At 42.0% G+C, this 20,915-nt stretch overlaps 1 protein-coding gene and 1 non-coding gene across 2 annotated transcripts; one reads left to right on the top strand and one right to left on the bottom strand.

Moving 5' to 3' along the window:
- Positions 1-595: 595 nt before the first annotated feature.
- On the bottom strand, positions 596-10,417 carry GINS3 (GINS complex subunit 3). The gene is made up of 3 exons (XM_059904367.1): positions 10,073-10,417; positions 2,506-2,739; positions 596-2,137 (listed from the first exon to the last, which is right to left on the bottom strand). The coding sequence occupies exons 1-3, from the start codon at positions 10,256-10,258 to the stop codon at positions 1,907-1,909; spliced, it is 651 nt and encodes a 216-aa protein (XP_059760350.1). The 5' UTR covers positions 10,259-10,417; the 3' UTR covers positions 596-1,906.
- Positions 10,418-19,501: 9,084 nt separating this feature from the next.
- On the top strand, positions 19,502-19,603 carry LOC132354439 (U6 spliceosomal RNA). Its single transcript, XR_009499304.1, has one exon. It is a non-coding gene; the product is annotated as a U6 spliceosomal RNA (small nuclear RNA).
- Positions 19,604-20,915: the final 1,312 nt, after the last annotated feature.

Raw genomic sequence — 20,915 nt, 5'->3', positions numbered from 1 at the left:
TATCTGAGCCAATTTGTTGACTTATTTTGAAAAATTCACCTCTTTGAAGGGACCAAGAGACTGATTTGGGGGAAGGTTGCTGGGGAGAGGGTTAGTAACTGACAGCCTAGAAGGCAAATCTGTAATTGGAGATGGGCTTCGGAAGCTCCCTGTAATATAATTTGTTCAAAATTTAAAATGGAATAAATTCTACACGTGCGTACCCACATATTCTTGGTATGTGCCTCTGAGCCAAATTTTTTTTAATAAGAAAAAAAACGGCAGCAGCCTTAGGATTGACTTTAAAAACAAAGCTGTCTGTGAATCCAAAAGTTAAAAAATATGCTTTTCTCACTGACTATGAATCATCTCTGGACCCCTGGCTATACGTAAGTGCTGTGACAGCAATGGAAGTCCCTCTTTCCGAGGACACGGCTCATCCCTATGGAGAATGTCCCCCATATTTATGAGTATTGTGCAAACAAAAGAGCAGTTGCTAAAACATGGATTTATTGGGGCATTATTGTCAAATACGATCAAAGACAAAATTCTCTGATAGCTTTGCCTGATCATCTGTAGTACTCGAGTTACAGAAATAGTACTTGTACAGAATGTATTCATGTGCAAAGTGGATCATTTATTTAGCACCAAAATAAAATTATAAAAACATCAGCTCCATCTTAAAACAGGCATTTAAAAAATATTTCTGACACTCTAAGTTTGCATCAAGACATCTGCACAATCCGGAGACCCAAATCCCACTGTAATTTCCAGCGACAAAGGCAATTTTCACTAGTTGTGGGAAGTTGGAAGGGGAGCCATGGTGTGGAGATAACTGCCCTTCAAAAAGTCCAGTGGGTCCCAGGGATGCTGTTTCCTACTCTGCCTGAGGTTTCCTCCTTGATCTCCAGGGAAAGAGTTTTGTGGTTGCTTAAACAGAGTCTCAGTAACTGGTCAGGAATCTGTTATATAATAATATTGCAAAACTTATTGAAGAGAAAAAAACCATGACCGAGGTCTCTTGCCCACTCACATCTGCCATGCTAAGCTTCTCAAACAGGGCTCTTCATAACCAGCAACGCTGAAGCCCTGATTTCAATGTAATAAGGGCTGGTTAACACCCTTTAACAACTACTTCGCGATTCCAAACGACTCCCTGACAGCTTTCCTAGGGAGAGCATGGAATGACTGTGCGGGGGCTCTAAAGATCCAGAGGCAAAAACAAGCTCAGTTTAACCATTTCCCGCCTAGGCTGACTGTAGAGTTATGTGAAGTCCAGTTCATGAAGCCCTCCTCACAGAAGAGGAAAGCAATGTCTTCTCTTTAGTAAAAGCCTTGCCACTCACTGGGCTTTCCCTTTTCCTTCCTTATTCTTGGCGACTGTTTTTTGAAACTGGGTAACTCCCCACAGGCAGGTGGCAGGAGATATTTACAAGTAGAGCCAGCATCCTGGGGGTACTGTCCTTTGCGCAACCATGAGGAAGATGAGGCAATTAAGCTCAAGAGGACATTTTGTGAACAGGCTAGGAAGGCCCATTTGTACCCGTCCTTTGGAGCTAGTGAAACTGGATATCTAAGGCTGTCCAAACTCCCAGACACGAGGAGTCCCAGTTCCAACTCTATTGTGATATAGGTATTCATGATCCTTATTTATGAAGGACTTTGGTTTCTCCTTGGCTGTGGGTTCCTGGGCTAAGTAGGTCTGGTCTGTGGGTCAGCAGGTGGGATAGTCCTGGAAGGCTTACAGGGCCAGGGACATCCTCCAGCATGTTGTTTCCCCACCAGGTGGCAGCACTCCCGACACTGCTGCAGGGAATAAGTCACAAGATGGGACATGATTCTGGCCCTATACAAGGTCAACTAGGCTCCTATCAAGGACACACAGAGGGATAAGTCTACAGAAAGCAATTCTGTGTTCTTCTGGCCTTCAGTCTTCCATGTCAGTGAATTTTCTCTTCGTGTAGTTCTGAACCAGGTTGGAAGCTGTGATCTGAGACGCCTGCCCCTTCTCCCAACACTGAAAGTCATTCAGTCCTTTCTGCCCTGTTTGAAACAAGCCTCTCTCCATCTCATCTAGCCTGGCTACCAGCGCCGAAGTGTCTTCGTTGTAAGCATTCTGGGAGGAGTCCATGATGCGGCGGAAACGTCCAACAAACGTCTGAAGAAGCGAGAGAGAGAAATCAGATACATTTTAATCCCTGAACATTTAAATGGCACGAAAGGCAAGAGTCTGGTTGAGGACTTAGAGGAGGTCTGCGTCTCCTCTGCCACCTGTAATCAAGTATCTTATTTCCAGGACTTCCTGCTGGTCCCAACTCTTAGCAAGCAAATATGAAGAGCGACAGACAAGCCATATTTACGTGTATATATAATCAGCAAACACAGTCTAATTGTAGGCCGACCCGGAATAACAAGAAACTGATTGTATAAATCATACACTCCCCGGGTAAGAGTAACATCTGGTGGCTGCCACGGCTGGCTCCTGAGACATGTGCAATGCCATAGGTTTTCACATCAATAACTTGCCTGCAGGAGAGACTGGGAGATGTCTGTGTTCTCTGGACTGTCAAAATGCAGGAGTTGGGAGCCGAACCCGTAGAAATGTGGCCCCATTTTGTGGAGGTCCACCACGTTGGCATCTGCACTGAACACGGTCCTCCAACCCTCCTGGTAGATCTTGGGAAGTTCCACAGAAAGGATCCGGCGCTTGTTGTCAAAAAGTCCTTTTGCCAGCCACAAGGGGAGTTCAAGCTTTGAGCCCTGTATCGCACAGGATTGTAGGTTTTAGAAACAAGTAACATGGGGCTTCCCTGGTGGCGCAGTGGTTGAGAATCTGCCTGCCAATGCAGGGGACACGGGTTCGAGCCCTGGTCTGGGAAGATCCCACATGCCGCGGAGCAACTAGGCCCGTGAGCCACAATTGCTGAGCCTGCGCGTCTGGAGCCTGTGCTCCACAGCAAGAGAGGCCACGATAGTGAGAGGCCCGCGCACCGCGATGAAGAGTGGCCCCCACTTGCCGCAACTAGAGAAAGCCCTCGCACAGAAATGAAGACTCAACGCAACCAAAAATAAAAATAAATAAATTAAAAAAACCCAAAAAACAAAAAAACAAGTAACATAGTAGGAAATGTGTGTGACAAAAAGGAAATGGCCTGAGGGAATATCAATACCGCCTGTTCTCTTTAGGGGAATGACTGTCAAATACAGAAGATGTAGTTGTGACTTGAAGAAATGAACTGTGTGGGCTGAAGTTTTATGTCATGATGGAATGGAGAGAGAAAAAGGATTTATATACCAAAAACAAAGTCGAGAACAAAAATGTGGCACAAAGGGAAAGTTTTCTAACTAACATAAATAAAAACTGTCCAATTGCAGATACTTCAGAGGTATAGTAAACATTTCTACTTTCTTTGAAGATTCAACATCTATTCCACATATGCACTGACTGAGTACCTACTATGTGCCAAGCACCTCTCTGGGTGCTGGGGAATATAAAGAAAAATAGGGTCAGCCTGAGCTCAGGCTACAGCCCCTCCCCAGCCCACTACGCAGCTTTAAAGATGACAGAAAAGGTAAATGTCTCTATTTTTTAAAGCCTTAACAGAATTAGTAAATAGCTGAGGTGGCCACGATGCAAGCAGTTTCTGCAGTCCAAGCTGCAGAAACATTAAAATGAACACAGACAAGAATAGCACATGCAAGGGCCTGTTTTTACCTCAAAGGTCTGCAAAAAAGTAACATTTATACTCCTAAAAACAAGCAGTTAAAAATTTGCAGAAGCTACAAATTGAAGCAATCAGCTCTATATAAAACAGCTAGAAATTTAGCTAGCATTTTAATATCCCAATGAGAATCTGAAAAACGTTCTCCATTAAGATCATATGGACTCCACTTTTTTTAAAAAAACACTTTATCCCTGTGCCTCATTTATTTTGTAATTAAGTTTGTACCTTTCAATCTCCCCCACCTATTTCACTCCTCCTGCTCCTCCCTCCCCTCTAACAACCATCTACTGGTTTGTTCTCTGTATCTGCGAGGCTGTTTCCATTTTGTTATGTTCGTTCACTTGTTTTGTTTTTTAGACTCCACATTTAAGTAAAATCATACAGTATTTGTCTTTCTCTGAGTTTTTCTTAGAGGTTTTCTTTTTATATATACAAGACACATTAATCCATTAAATTTGAGGACACAGTACAAAAAAAAAACTTCAACTAACTCATCTGACAGTGCTGTTCTTACTCATGATGCCATTTTTTGTTGGTGTTGTTTTGTTTCCTAATAATAAAGCAGGAGACTTAGGGCTGTTGGGCTGATATATATTTGGGGGTCCCCCCTCCCCACCTCACCCACACACCACCAGGGTGAACAGGAGGAGGAGAAGGGAGGGCAGGGCCCACAGCAAAGTTTCATAATCTTGAATGCAAGAAGTTAGAGAAACATCCAAAAGAAAAAGGCAAGCGTAACTGGGTTAAGGAGGCAACAAAGGCACAAACTGTCACAGAGGAGAATTGCTGTTAAAGGTGGGGGTGGCTTTGAGGGGTGGGTGAGCAGAGCTTTTGGTAAACCTCACAGGACTGGGGAGAAAAATATTTGGTTCAAAGCTGCCCAAGCAGCCAGGACATGAGGGGTCAAGATCCAAGAAAGAAGAGAGAAAAGTAAAGTCCAATATTTGGCACCAAATATCAACAGTAATTAGGCACTGACTTTAAAATAAATAAAAAATCAAATGGAAATTCCAGAGCTGAAAAATGCAATAACTGACCTTAAGAACTCACTAGATTAAGTCAAATTTAACAGGTTTACCAGATATAACATAGACGAAGTGAGGATCATGAATTGGAAAAAAGATCAGTAGAAAATAACCAGACTAAATCATGGAGAGAAAATACAGAAAAGAGCCTAAGAGGCATATGGAATATGGTTAAAAAAAAAAAAAAAAGTCTAACATACATGTAATTTGAATCCCAGAAGGGGAGGAGGGATAGATTGAGGCAAAAGAAATATCTGGAGATAATGGCCACGAATTTTCCAAAATTAAAAGGAATATAAAATCACAGATTCAAGGAACATTATGAATACCAAGAAGAATAAATATTAATAAGACCTCAACGAGGCACATCTTACTCAAATTGCTGAAAAACAAAGACAGACAAAAGCAGCTGTTAGTGGAGGTGAGGAATATATTGCCTTTAAAGAAGAAACAATAAGAGTTAAAGCCGACTACAAAGTGCTGACAGAAAATAACTGCTTACTGAAATTCTATATAGAGTGAAAATATCCTTTAAAAGCAAAGGTGAGGGGCTTCCCTGGTGGCGCAGTGGTTGAGAGTCTGCCTGCTGATGCAGAGGACACGGGTTCGAGCCCTGGTCTGGGAAGATCCCACATGCCGCGGAGCAACTAGGCCCGTGCGCCACAACTACTGAGCCTGCATGTCTGGAGCCTGTGCTCCGCAACAAGAGAGGCCGCGATAGTGAGAGGCCCGCGCACCACGATGAAGAGTGGCCCCCGCTTGCCGCAGCTGGAGATAGCCCTCGCACAGAGGCGAAGACCCAACACAGCCAAAAATAAATATAAAAATAAAATAAATAAATAAAAGATTACTATATAAAAAAAAAAAAGCAAAGGTGAAATAAAGGCATTTCCAGACAGAAAGTGTGCACTAAAAAGTTAACATAGCAGCCTGAGACTGCTCTCCTTAGAAAGGCCTGCTTGTAAAGATGACCCTTGGTTGGTATCTGGGAATTTGCGTTTCAGGAGAGTTCCCACCATTCCTGGAACTGCGAAGAGTGCCTCAATGCGCCTACACTGTTTGTACAAACAATGTGGCTTATGCTGAACCCCTGCTTTCCTTCTTGGAGTCTGGAATCTTGGTATGCGCTAGGTAGAGAGTGCCTATGTAAACTGCCCCCAGTAAAAACTTGGGTACTGAGTCTCTAATGAGCTTCCCTGGTAGCCAATATTTCACACATGTTGTCACAGTTCATTATTGGAATTAAGTGTGTCCTGCATGACTCCACTGGGACCGGACTCTTGGAAACTTGTGTCTAGTTTCCTGCAAACTTCATCTCATGCACCCTTTCCCTTTGCTGATTTTGCTCTTATCCTTTTACTGTATTAAAATTTAAACATAAGCATGACTATCTGATGAGTCCTGTGGGTCCTCTTAGTGAATCATCGAACCCGGCGTTGGTCTTTAGGACCCCTTGTACAGGCAGAAATGGAGAATCTATCACTAGGAGACCCAGAGTAAAGAAATCAAGAAGGGAGAATGAAAATGACCCCAGCAAGAAATATGGAAATGTCGAAGGAAAAAAAAAAGAGTAATAGAAAGAGTAAATAAGTGTGTAAATATAAAAATAACAATAAATGAGAATAATGTTTTATAGGATTTAAAACGAGTCAAATTAAAATACATGACAACAATAACATAAAAGAAAGGAGGGAGAAAATGGAGTTAAAATGTTCTTAGATTCTAGCATGATTGTGAAGTGGTGAAAGTAGTAATTCATATAACATTCTTGGTAGTCAAAAATGATTGTGTAATATTTAAGGTAGCCACTAAAATAACAGAAAAATAAATAATAAAAAGGAAAATGGATAACAAAAATTTGATTAATACACAAGAAGTCAAAAAAGAAAAAGGAAACTAAAACAGATGGAACACAAAGAAAATAGTAGGAAGGTAAAAATAAACACAAATAAATCAATAATTAAATAAATGTAAATACATTAAATATACCAATTAAAAAATTGTCAAACCAAACAAAAAAACCCCAACTATATGCCACTTAAAAGAGTCATACCATAAATATAAATATAAAGACATATAAAGGTTGAAAATAGAAGGATGGAAAAAAGTTATGCAAACAGTAATCAAAAGAAAGACGCATTACTAGAGATAAAGAGGGACATGTGACAATAATAAAAAGGTCATTAAACCCACAAGAAGAATATAAATACTATCTAAATTAACAGAATTAAAAAGAGCAACTGACAAACCTATAATCATTGTGGGAGATACTAACATATCTATTTAGATAAATGAGAAGTAGCAAACACAAAAAAATCTGTAAGAATATAGACGATCTCAACAAAACAAATAACAAACTTGACCTAATTTACAGATATAAATTATGTATTGCAGACCATGACTTCACAATATAGAGCTTTTCAAGCATATATAGAAGGGTTAAATTGATTTTATGCTGGGGTTTAAAGCAAGCGTTAACTTTCAAAAAACTGAAATCATTCAGACTATGTTCTCTGCCACTGTGGAACTAAGCCAGAAATCAAAACCCAACAGTGTACATAGTAAAATCCCCAAATGTTTGGACCTAAGCACCAGTCTTATAAATAATCCATGAGTCAAAGAAGAATTCACAATGGAAATCAGAAAATCAAATTAAAACTTGTGAAATCTAGAGGAAATGCACAGCTAAAAATGTAAAAAGGAAAGTTGAAAAATCAATGACCTAGGTACCCATCTCAAAATGTGACTGGGTGGAAGAGAACAAAGAAAATCAAGTCTGAAGAAAGTAGAAGGAAAGAACCAGTTAAGATAAGAATTTAACGACCTAAAAATAAAAGTACAAATGAGAAAGTTGACAGAGCCATTACTTAGTTCTTTGAAAAGACTAACACAAGTGATAAACTCCTAGTAAGACTAATTAAGAAAGAGATCATAATTTCTCGATATCAAGAATAAAAATCAGGGGACTTCCCTGGTGGCACAGTGGTTAAGAATCCGCCTGCCAATGCAGGGGACAGGGGGTCGAGTCCTGGTCCGGTAAGATCCCACATGCCGTGAAGCAACTAAGCCCGTGCACCACAACTACTGAGCCTGCACACCACAACTACTGAACCCTGCGCACCTAGAGCCTGCGCTCCTCAACAAGAGAAGCCACCGCAATAAGAAGCTCATGCACTGCAATGAAGAGTAGCCTCCACTCACCACAACTAGAGAAAGCTGGCGCGCAGCAACAAAGACCCAACACAGCCAAAATAAATAAATTTATTTAAAAAAAAAAAAAAGAATAAAAATCAGGACACAGTTATAATTGTAAAGATGTTTAAAAGATAGTAAAAGGATATTTGAACAACATTATAACACTATATTTGAAAATTTAGATGAAATAGTCAAATTCCTAGGGGAAAAAAACAAGGTACCAAGAGTAAAACAAGAAAAGAAAATCTGATAGTCCTGTGTCTATGAATGAAATTAAATGTCATTAAAGACCTTCCTGGGGCTTCCCTGGTGGCGCAGCGGTTAAGAATCTGCCTGCCAATGCAGGGGACACGGGTTCGAGTCCTGGTCTGGGAAGATCCCACATGCCGCGGAGCGACTAAGCCCGTGAGCCACAACTACTGAGCCTGTGCGCCTGGAGCCGGTGCTCCGCGACGGGAGAGGCCGCGACGGTAAGAGGCCCGCGCACCACGATGAAGAGTGGCCCCCGCTCTCCGCAAATGGAGAAAGCCCTCGCACAGAAACGAAGACCCAACACAGCCAAAAATAAATATAAATAAATTAATTAATTAAAAAAAAAAAAAAAAAAAAGACCTTCCTACACAAATCTCCCATGCAGAAGAATCCCAAATAATTTATGCAGACACTGTGCCCCCAAAGAAGTGGAGCACAACTCACCGCTCCGTAAGTATGGCTGCACATAGTGACTTCCTTCCAGAGAGAACAGTTTGGAAAGGTGGAAAAAAAGAGTAACTTTACAGAGAAGAATCCTGACAAACCCCACCTCGATCAAGTGATCAAGGTATCTATCAACATGATAAGTCATGCTGATGGCATGTACCCTTGATACGATGTGGTAAAAACGGCACTTTTACCTCTGTGGTCTTCCTCCTCAAAACACAGTCTAATCATAAGAAAACCATCAGACAAATCCCAAATGAGGAACATTCTCAACAAAGTACCTGGCCAGCACTCCACAAAATTCATGGTCATTAAAAACAAGGAAAGTCTGATAAACTGTCAAAGCCAAGAGGAGCCTAAGGACACATGATTACTCAATGCAATTTGGTGTCCTGGATGGGATCCTGGAACAGAAAAAGGACATTAAGTAAAAACGAAGGAAATATGAATAAAATATGGACGATACCTCTGTATATCACTGTGTAAGAGAACTAAATCCTTAACTACTATAATGGAAAGTCAATAAATAATGTCTAAATTTTTTTTTAAAATCAAGATAAATTTAAGAACATTATTTAGAAATACGGAGGTGAATTTTGAAGAAACTATGAAAAAGTAGACAGATCATGTGGAAATGGAAAGGGGCATGAGGGAAGCAAGGCAGGGCCTGCTACTTTTTGTTATAAATCTTTCGGTACCATTTGACTTTTTAAACTCTGCATATGCCTTACTTTGATAAAAATTAACTCAAAACAGACCACACAAAAGCACCCTTCTAAACAAAACTTAGGTTAAATAGGAAATCAAAAATAACCATTACAAGCCATGTTCCTGGGACAGACTCGAATCCCAGCTCACCACTTACAATGAGACCCTGGCCCAAACTTTCTGGGCTTCAATTTCCTTATATGTAACAACACCTAACTATAGGGTTGTTGAAGGACTAAAGGGGTAATAGATGGAAAAGTATACTCCCCCCACCCCATCCATGCCGGCACTAAAGCCCTCAGGAAATGGTTGCTGATACCGTCTTCATTACGCAGGAATGAATCTAGCAATTTGCGGTTCCCAGACATCATCTACTCTATACAACCCAAAACTGTTGTTGTGTTCTAAGGCAAAAGTGATCAGAACCCTGGTCCTCAAGTATTCCGTAGGCGCCAATCCTTAAGCATCAACACACGTAGGGGTGAAAAGACACTGCTGAATATGGATAGTTTCAAAAATGAAATCCGTGTTGCAGGGAGCCTGACGACCCAGTATAAATTTAGTTTCCGTAGGGGTGGCGAAGGCTAGGTCGGCGGGGGACCAGCGGACAAGACTCCTTCACGCACGGCCCTGCCTCCCCATAAAACTACAGGTCCCAGAGGGCAGCGCGCCCGGCGACGCGGCGCCCCAAGCCCGCAAGGCCTGTCGGGAGTTATAGTCTTTCCGGGCCGGATCGCTTACCTGAGGGATCGCGTTGTCAGTCTCGGCCCCTCCGCTCCGGTCTAGGAAGAAAGTGCCGAGGCGCGGCATAGGGATCTCTGTGCGCACCGGGAGCTTCTCGTGGGACATCAGGATGTCGTCCAAGGAAAGAAAGTTCTCCTCAGGCCCCAGCGCACCCGACTCCACCCGGAAATAAGCCTCGGACATCGCGGCGGCTTGAGCTTCTCCGTTTCCACTCTTGTGATTCGGGAGAGTCAGGGATGTAAAAGAAAGAGGAGGCGGCTGAGGCTGGTCAGGATTGTGAGGGTTGAGGATGTCGCTGCGGCCACCAGCCTGGATTCAAACGCTTTTACCGCGCCCGGGGACGGGCCAGGCAGGAGCAGTCGATCTAGGCGGGTCTGCCTAGGCAGAAGCAATCGACAAAGTCTGCGGATTTGGTTCAGCGCTACCCAGGGGAGGGGGAGCAGTAGGTGGATCCGCCCGAAGATTTTGTGCAGCTCTGTAGCCCAGTGTGAGAGCTTTAAAAAGCAGCTGGAAATGCCTTTGAAACTGCAAGATGCATTTGCTCTGGATTGTCTTTATGTGGTCCTTTAAACGTTTATATGAAATTGAAAACACTTTGCAACACGTTTGGGGGCTTAAAAAAAGATATCATTGCGCCCTCTCTCCCAGGCTTGATCCGTTCTGACCTGTTTACTACAGTTTGTCAATCTCTGTGAATATCTGTTAATCTTGGTACTTGAAAGAAACATTCAAAACAAAACAAAACTCTCGCACTAGCTCCAGATACTTATTATGGACTATTTGTAGTATCCTGGAGGAGGTGTAGAGTGGCAGGAAGGGTGGAGCACGAGCACACATGGCTTGCAAAGGTCCTGAGTCTACTTCAGGGCCTCCCAGTTCACCTTAACATCAAGTGGCAATCTCCTTTTGTGGCTTTTATTTTAAATCCTTAAAAGAGGAAATCTGATCGGCCCCGTTCATCTCTTTGAGGCAGGCACATTGGTCATAGGTGGCCAGCCACTCTGTAGATTGGGTGCCTGTGTCAGTGCCACAGGGACAGGGAAGGGGTCATGTTACAGGTACCAGACTTGGGGGCTCAGGGGCATGGGTGGTGGCAGAGTGTTGAGAGGCACTACAGAACTTATTTCATGAAGAAGGACATTTTCTGGGGCGACTAGAGCTGTGAGCAGAGGGTTCCTAGGAAAGGAATGTGTGTTAACCATGTTTTTTATTTTGTGTATTTTATGATGCTTTGACATCTTGGGGCCTTGCAGCCCCGAGGGAACTGTTCCTCCCAGGGTGAGCTAATTCCTAGAGTAACAAACAACTTGCTTATGAACCTGCCTGCCATGTACAAAGCAACTGATCCAAAGCCCGTATCCCAATCACTTCCTTTATCTAACTCCCACATACCAAGCCAATATTTCCCCTGCCCTAAATCACCCCAGGGCCAAGAACTGGACAACTAAGAGACCAACCTTATTCAAACTATCCAATCCTAAGTCTGTTCAGACTTGCCTACTCTGCCTCACCCATTTCTTCCCACAGAAACCACAGTAAAGGTTCTGGGCCATATTCTCCCCTTGCTCCTTGTGCCTCCTGACTGACCCTGGTACTTCCCTGTGTGGCCCTGCATGGCATGATGTGCCCCCTTCCCTTGGGAACTGTGAGCAATAAAGCTTCTTTCAGTGGCACTGACCACTCTGTGTCATCACTCAGTGACCAATATAAGTTAAATCCTGTGCATCGTCAAAACCAGAAACAGTGGGGGAGTGGGCCACGTTATGGAAAGCCTTGGGTGCTATTCTAGGGAGTTAGACTATTCCATAGGAAATGGGAGAAAAAGTGTAAGGTTCTTGAGCAAGTAGTAACATATATCTGAGCTTTAAGAAGAGAATTCTGGCAGTGGGGTGAAGAAGGGAGAGATTAGATGCAGGGAAGTCGGTCTGGAAGCTGTTCTGTGGGCAGTACCTGGCAAGCAGTCGGATATAGGAAGGAAAGGACAGAGCAGGTCAGAGATGACTCAGGTTTTTAACTTGGTTGGCTAGGGGGATGGAGGTGTCACTAATTGCTGTACAGACCACAGGAATATGGGCGGTTTGAGGTAAAATACATGTTCGATTTGGCACTCATGGAGTCCAGGAGCCGCTGAACAGGCAGGTGTGCCGCCCAGTGGAGAAACCAGCCTTGAACTTTCAGTTATCTATTTTGTGGTAGTTACATGAGAGTCTTTTTCTTTATCTTTTTTTTTTTTTCCCTGCAATGCTCGACTTGCGGGATCTTAGTTCCCCGACCAGGAACTGAACCCTCACCCTCGTAGTGAAAGCACAGAGTCCTAAGCATTGGACCGCCAGGGTTATCTATTTGTGGTAGTTACATGAGAGTCCTTTTCTTTATCATATTTTAAATGTTCAGTTTGCTACACAATCCAATACAAAAATAAACATAATTCATATCCAAAACTTACGATTTCTAGGATGAATGGATGTAGGGTACTGGATATAGTTTGGGATAAAAATATAAGTTAATTTGTCTAATTGAAGGCAATGCAGGTTATTTGCTGACAAAGAGAGTAAGCTATTTTTTATGTTGAAACTGTTGAGGTGGATGCTTAATGATCTATCAGTGCCAAAGAAAGGCATTATTTTTGTACAGAGACTAGAATATTGGCTCTAAACTCAAATACCACAGTTATTTTGATACTAAGGTAGTCCAGTGTTTAAGATGAAATCAGAGTACCTTGGTTTTCTTATTTAACGTCCTGGCTTATCCATGAAACTATTATTCATTTCTTGTATGTTTTTTCTCTATTTAGTCTGTTTTCTCCTTGAACTAGTAAGTGAATAAGCCAGAAAAATTGAAATGAGTGAACGTTTGAGCCTATGATGCTAAACAATTACATTAATTCATTGACAAAAGGGGCACATAGTTTATCAAGTATAGATCTGTTTATAGCCTAAAGAGCCAGCAATGCTTCTTTTTTTTAAGAAAGCTTGTGTCCCTTAGTCCCCAGCCAACCAATCTACATACCAGAATTACACTGAACAGAATTTCAGTATATTTATAATATTCAGAGTATATTCAATATATTTACAATATATGGAATTTCTGTCTTCTGAAAGGTATCTGCTGGATCCCTGAAAAACAGAGTAATTTTCCCACTGTAATCATTTCAAGATTGCAGAATTGTAGAACTGTGTAGCATATACAGACTTTAGATAAAGCAAAACTACAAGCAGCATTAAATCTGTGTTTTTTTGAATACCAGTGCTTTCTAAATTTCTTCCATTGAGTGGGGAGGCTGTGATGCAAGTGACAGAAATCCAAATCCAGGGGTGGGGGCAGGGGAAGACCTACTGGGGGGGCGGGGTAAGGAAAGAAACAAAGACATATATTGGACACCATCCTTCCAGTTGCTTGCTTAGCCAGAAGTTTTAGGATGTTCCTTGATCCCTCTTCCCTTACACCCTTAACTGGTCCATCAGCAAATGTTGGCTCTGCCTTCATAATATTTCCCGAATCTGACCATTGCTCATCACTCTGGTCCAGGCCACCATCATCCCTTGCCTGGATTTTTCAGTAGCTTCCTATTTAGTCTTGCTTCTGCCTATGACGTCCTTATTTATTATTATTTTTTAAACATCTTTATTGGAGTATAATTGCTTTACAATGGTGTGTTAGTTTCTGCTTTATAACAAGTGAATCAGTTATACATATACATATGTTCCCATATCTCTTCCCTCTTGCATCTCCCTCCCTCCCACCCTCCCTATCCCACCCCTCTAGGTGTTCACAAAGCACCGAGCTGATCTCCCTGTGCTATGCGGCTGCTTCCCACTAGCTATCTATTTTACATTTGGTAGTGTATATATGTCCATGCCACTCTCTCACCCTGTCACATCTTACCCCTCCCACTCCCCATATCCTCAAGTCCATTCTCTAGTAGGTCTGTGTCTTTATTCCCGTCTTACCCTTAGGTTCTTCATGACCTTTTTTTTTTCTTAGATTCCATATATATGTGTTAGCATACTGTATTTGTTTTTCTCTTTCTGACTTACTTCACTCTGTATGACAGACTCTAACTCCATCCACCTCACTACAAATAACTCAATTTCATTTCTTTTTATGGCTGAGTAATATTCCATTGTATATATGTGCCACATCTTCTTTATCCATTCATCCGATGATGGACACTTAGGTTGCTTCCATGTCCTGGCTATTGTAAATAGAGCTGCAATGAACATTTTGGTACATGACTCTTTTTGAATTATGGTTTTCTCAGGGTATATGCTCAGGAGTGGGATTGCTGGGTCATATGGTAGTTCTATTTTTAGTTTTTTAAGGAACCTCCATACTGTTCTCCATAGTGGCTGTATCAGTTGACATTCCCACCAACAGTGCAAGAGTGTTCCCTTTTCTCCACACCCTCTCCAGCATTTATTGTTTCTAGATTTTTTGATGATGGCCATTCTGACCGGTGTGAGATGATAACTCATTGTAGTTTTGATTTGCATTTCTCTAATGATTAATGATGTTGAGCATTCTTTCATGTGTCTGTTGGCAATCTGTATATCTTATTTGGAGAAATGTCTATTTAGGTCTTCTGCCCATTTTTGGATTGGGTTGTTTGTTTTTTTGTTATTGAGCTGCATGAGCTGCTTGTAAATTTTGGAGATTAATCCTTTGTCAGTTGCTTCATTTGCAAATATTTTCTCCCATTCTGAGGGTTGTCTTTTGGTCTTGTTTATGGTTTCCTTTGCTGTGCAAAAGCTTTTAAGTTTCATTAGGTCCCATTTGTTTATTTTTGTTTTTATTTCCATTTCTCTAGGAGCTGGGTCAAAAAGGATCTTGCTGTGATTTATGTCATAGAGTGTTCTGCCTATGTTTTCCTCTAAGAGTTTGATAGTGTATGACGTCCTTATTGTTCCTTGAAAACCCCGGGCACACTCATTCCTCAGGGCTTGGCACTGTCTGTTCCTGCTCCCTAGATTGCCTTTCTCTTGGATTTCCACATGGCTGGTCCTGTTTAGTGTTTCCTCCAAAGTCACCTTGAGTAAATGAAGCTTTCTCAATGAGACCTTCCCTAGCCCCTCTATCTACAGTTTTAACTCTCCCCCACTGGCACCAAGTATGCCCTCCCCTTTTTCCCTCAGCCCTGACCATTCTCTAATGTCCTATGTATTTTACTTATTTATCTTGCTGATTGTCACCCCTACTGGAACATTAGCTCCGTGAGGGCAGGGATTCTTTTTGGTGTATCTTTCACTGCTGTATCCCCACTGCTTAGTGCATGGTAGCACTTCATAAATATTTATTGAATGAATTTGTGGTTCTTTATTTATAGTAATTACATTATTTTCCTTTAAAATGTGAAGTAAAAACAATGAATCAGTTTTAAGTAAATAATAGTACAAATGATGTACAGATATTACAACAGGCACAAAGGGTAGCAGTGAAACATTGAAAACACTGGATTTAAGTGATTAAAAATACTTTGCCAAGGTACAGGTTCAGTCACATCTAACTTTCTACATCCATAAGCTCCAGTCAATAATAATGCCGTGATGAAAGCTCATTGACTGGACCCTGCTTAGTTAAATTTGTTAAAAGTTTGGTGCAACAGTATTGAATTTGACTTTTATACCAACTGTGAAAATGGAATGCTTAAGAGTCGACAAGATTTAAAATGGCTTAGTCTCCTACCTATGAAACATTTCCAGCAGCCATTTATACTCAATTGCTGTGTTACTTCTGGGATCTGACAGGCCTGGGTAGAGTCCAACTTCCAACACTTCAGGTGGCTCTGAGACCTCGGGTGAGTTATTGATTGGAAGCTTCTTCTCCTTTCTTTTTTTAAATTTGTTTTTGGCTACGTTGGGTCTTCGTTGCTGCGTGTGGGCTTTCTCTAGTTGCAGCGAGCGGGGGCTACTCTTCGTTGTGGTGCGTGGGCTTCTCATTGCGGTGGCTTCTCTTATTGCAGAGCACCGGCTCTACGCGCGCAGGCTTCAGTAGTTGTGGCACACAGGCTCAGCAGTTGTGGCTCACGGGCTTTAGAGCACAGGCTCAGTAGCTGTGGCGCACGGGCTTAGTTGCTCCGCGGCATGCGGGATCTTCCCAGACCAGGGCTTGAACCCGTGTCCCCTGCATTGGCAGGCGGATTCTTAACCACTGCGCCACCAGGGAAGTCCCAGGAAGCTTATTTTCTGCAACTGTAAAATGGGGATTATATGATAGTAGCTCAAGAGTTTTGGTGGAAGTGGAATGAATGAACCAGTCTATGCAGAGCGCTTAGCTCAGGGCCTGGCCTATAGTAAGGGCTCAATGAACATCCTCAGTATCATAATTATTCATACGCATTTGTTCACTGCTGTACCCTCAGCGTTCCAAATGATACTTGGCACGTAGCAAGCACTCAATAAACATTTGTTAAATAACTATCGTCATTCATTACTGTCATCATTGATAAAGGCTTGGCTACACTTGCCCGCACCCCCCCATTCAAGTTTCTAAATATACTCGAAGATGATAAATGATTATTCTTCAACTTTTCCCTGCAAACATTGTTAGAATTTATCTCTTATGAGTTCAAACTCTTAAAATTTTTTAATTTTGAAATTACAGTACTATGTTTGAAACCTTATTATGTAAGGTTAATGGATTTAAATCACTGGAGTTCATTTTTACATAATTTAAATGTTCTTTTGGTTGAGCTATTTCTTGAGCACTGCTTCAAAACGCCTTCAATGAGATCAAAATAAACTGATGGGCATAATGCAACCTCATGTGTGGGTAGTGCCAATTTTAGATTCTTCCCACAGTCTTCAGCAGAAATTGTAAATCCATCTTATATATTCAGAGACTTTGTGTGTCACCCTCATAACTTGGCAAAGGACCAGATATCGCATCAGCATAACAGAGGTAACTCATTTAATCCAACTTTTCTTTTGCTGTGTTCCCAGCCCATAAAAATACCCTTTCCTCCCATTCTTATATTTTTATCTTTTTCTGGTAATTTATTATATAATTGAATCCATGGTCTGAGAGCCAGAGTTTTTCTCAGTCCAAAGGAAGTGGAGTGGCAAGTAAATCCATTAGTTTGAGGAGAATATGGGGGAAGAACAAGCTGTCGCTTATTTATCAAGTTATTCAGATGGATCTGGCCGTCCAGGGGTTAAGACTCCGTGCTTCCACTGCAGGGGGCACGGGTTCAATCCCTGGTCAGGGAACTAAGATCCCACATGCCACATGCTACATGGTGTGGCCAAAAAAAAAAAAAAGAGATGTTCAGACACCTATTAGACACCCTGGGGCTGCTGATGTGAATGTGTAGAACAATATGACGTGTTCTGGGCTGTTGAGGAGATTGGTGCCCAGTGAAGGAAATAGTAACATGAGGTGATAAAAGCTATGACAGAGCAATGTCCAAAATGTTGTGGAAGTTCAGAAGGAGTGGGGAATTCTGACCTGGACAGCAGAGGGGTTTACAAAGTCTTTACAGAGGAAGGGGCATCAGAATGGTGCCTTCGAGAGTGAGTAGGACTTTTCCAGCAGGCCCACGAATGCGAGGAGGGGTCATCCCAGACCCAAGGATCAACTTCAAGCAAAGATGTGGGATCATGGAAGTTCGGAACCAAACTTCTTGCCTTTCACACCAGTCCCTCCTTTTGCCTTGCATCTGCTGGTTAATGGCTTCTCCATCTGCCTGATTACCTGTATCTTCATATGGCAAGTAACAGGAGAATCCAACTCAAACCAGCTTAAGTGACAAGGGATTCTAGATTCCAAAACTTGAGTCCAGGACTTCATGGTTGGTTAGTGCAACAGCCCCCAAGGCTGTCACTAGGAATCTAATCTTTGCTTTGCTCTGCACATAGTCATGTCCAGTTATGGCTCATTCCCCTGGGGGTCACAAGATGTTTGCCAATTAAGTCAGGTCTACAAGCATCTTTATTCTTGTCCAAACAAGGAGATCATTCGGTCCCAATAGAGAGTTCTAACGTTCATGCTCACTGACAGGTTTAGATCACATGCTCACTTCTGCACCCAAAGCTAGAGCCAGAGCAATGGAATGAGCTAATTAGTGTAAGTCACTCAAGGCCCACCTTGAAAGCTGGGATGGGGTCAGTTTCCCTAAAGCACATGGGCTGCACAACAGGGGAGACTGGAAGCCAATTCCTGCGTGACAACCTAGGTGCTTTTAGGAAAGCAGAAGCTGGGTAGAAAACAAATAAATGTCTACTGCAATCACTATCCAATTCAGGACCCTGGGAAGAATTCAATATTACTTCCTCTCTCACCTCCCCATATCCAACCTTTCAATAGATTCTGCTAATTCTACCTTTTTTTTCATTCTTTTGTCCATAAAATTGCCTTTGTTCAAGCCCTCATCACTTCTCACCTGTACTCTCAAAATGCCTCCTGACCGGTTTTTCTGTGCCTCTGCTCTCTCCTTCTTCCAAAGTTCCCTTGCACTATTCCCATAGTGACCTTTCTGCCCCAAAGATCTGATCTTATTACTATCCGGCTTACAACCCAAATGGCTCCCCATGGGTTACAGAATAAATTCTAAACTCCTCGGTAAGTCATATATGTCTTCCATGATCTGTGTATTAGTTTGCTAAGGCCACCATAACAAAATACTGCAGACTGGGTGACTTAAACAACAGAAAAGTTCTCACAGTTCTGGAGGCTGAAAGTCCAAGATCAAGGTGTCGGCAGGGTTTGTTTCTCCTGAGACCTCTCTCCTTGGTTGCAGATGGCGCCTTCTTGCTGTGTTGTCACATGGCCTTTCCTCTGTGCGTGCACATCTCTGGTATTTCTTTCTTATAAGGACACCAGTCATATTGGAGTAGGGTCTCACCCTTATGAACTCATTTTACCTTAGTTACCTTTTTAAAGGTGCTAATTCCAAATATAGTCTTGTTGGAGGTTAGGGTTTCAATATATGAATTAGGGGGAAGGGCACAATCCAGTTTTTAATAATCTGGTTTCTATCTTCAGCCTCTGATAATTACTCATTGTTACCCAACAATACGGTTTCCCAAGAGCAAAGATTAGCTAGAGATGTCTGATTGAACACAACCACACACACCGCCCCTTCCTACTTCCTGCCTCACATGTCCTGAAACGACACCTTCTGTCTCTTTGTAGGTATTTTTGTCTATACATGAAACTCATAAAAACACAGGAAAGCAAGAAAGAGTGCCACCAGAAGAGCAGATTATTCATGAATTCCTGTAAGATAGAAAGCAGATGGGATCAGATTGACAGAAAAACTGGAGCAAAGAAAAACACAGCTTAAACATGGATAGGAAAAAAAAAAAAACCTACTACCTAGGAAACTAGAACAGTTTGGGGATATTCTAAGCTCAGTCAACAGACACCTAGAGCAGGAGGAGGTGCTGGGGCAAGAGATGGGATATCTGTATACATGAGAGCCAGGTCAGGGCTTGCTTCCATAGCACAGAGTAAAACTGGAAGAATGTCAGAAAAATTAGCATGGCCCCTGGCTCAAGGATGATGTGAACTTGTGAAGCATTCCATATTTTTGATAGTATCACCCCACAGATTACGTGCTAATCACAAAGAAGAAAATGTACTTTTACAATGCAAGGATCTGATGGTCACCACCCAAAAGAAGTGATCCAATGTAACATATCAATGATGGGAAAACTTGATATTATGTGTCTATAGATGTCAGGCAGTATAATGTATGTTGAATCACCTATGAAGAATTCTTGCCAAAATAGTTAACCTGATTCCAATCAAGCCTCTTGACTCAACTCTACAAGAAATGTGGGAGTGAGTGAGGGGGGTTTAAGAAAACGTTAAACGACACCAAGAAGAAACAAGTAGAAGAAATCAGAACGTGGAGCCTCCTAAGAGGGCCCCTAGTAAAATACTGTCTCAGGGAATCTGGTGTTTTGATTGTAAGACAGAAGTTCCTGACCTCAGAACGGCTTAAGATGATGCTTCATAACCCTCTCGGGTATACAAAAATCTCTCTAAGAATCAAGGGCCTGCCTCATTGCTCCTCTCAGCTAGACAGTAATGCTTCTAAGACTTCTAAGGGAGTGGTCTGATAGCAGCTTCACAGGGAACTCAAGATTAAAAAAAAGACATCAGCCTGATCCTGATGTCATAATGGAATGAGACTTTGGAGGACTCTTGGAAATGGTGTGTGTATTTTGCACGTGAGAGAAAGGCGAATGCAGACGGTCTTCAACTTGTGATGGTTCTACTTACAACTCTTCAACTTTACAATGGTGCAAAAGTGATAAGCATTCAATAGAAACCACATTTCAAATTTCAAATTTTGATCTTCTCCTGGGCTGGTGGTATGTGGTACAATACTCCCTCGTGATGCTGGCCAGTGGCAGCAAGCCCACAGCTCTTGGTCAGCCAGGTGATCATGAGGGTAAACAATCAATACACTTACAAACACCCTGTACCCAGACAACCACTCTGTTTTTCACTTTCAGTACAGTATTCAATAAATTACATGAGACATTCAACACTTTGTTATAAAATAGGCTTTGTGTTGGGTCATTTTGTCCAACTGTAGGCTAATGTAAGTGTCCTGAGCATGTTTAAGGCAGGCAAGGGTAAGCTATGATGTTGGGTAGGTTAGGTGTATTTCATGCATTTTAAACTTGTGATATTTTCACTTTATGATGGTTTATCAGGATGTACCCTCATCATCAATTGAGGAAGATCTGTAATTTGTGGCCAGAAGGCAGACCATGGCAGTTTTTAAAACATAGCTTCAAATTCTCTGAAACTGGGTGGGCTTTGTGACTACTTCAAACAATAGGGAATGATGGAAGGGATGCAGTGTGACTTCTGAGGCTAGGTCAGAAAA

Source organism: Balaenoptera ricei, chromosome 19 (assembly GCF_028023285.1).
Source record: "Balaenoptera ricei isolate mBalRic1 chromosome 19, mBalRic1.hap2, whole genome shotgun sequence".
Lineage (NCBI taxonomy): Eukaryota > Metazoa > Chordata > Mammalia > Artiodactyla > Balaenopteridae > Balaenoptera > Balaenoptera ricei.
This window is presented reverse-complemented; position numbering and strand designations above follow the sequence as displayed.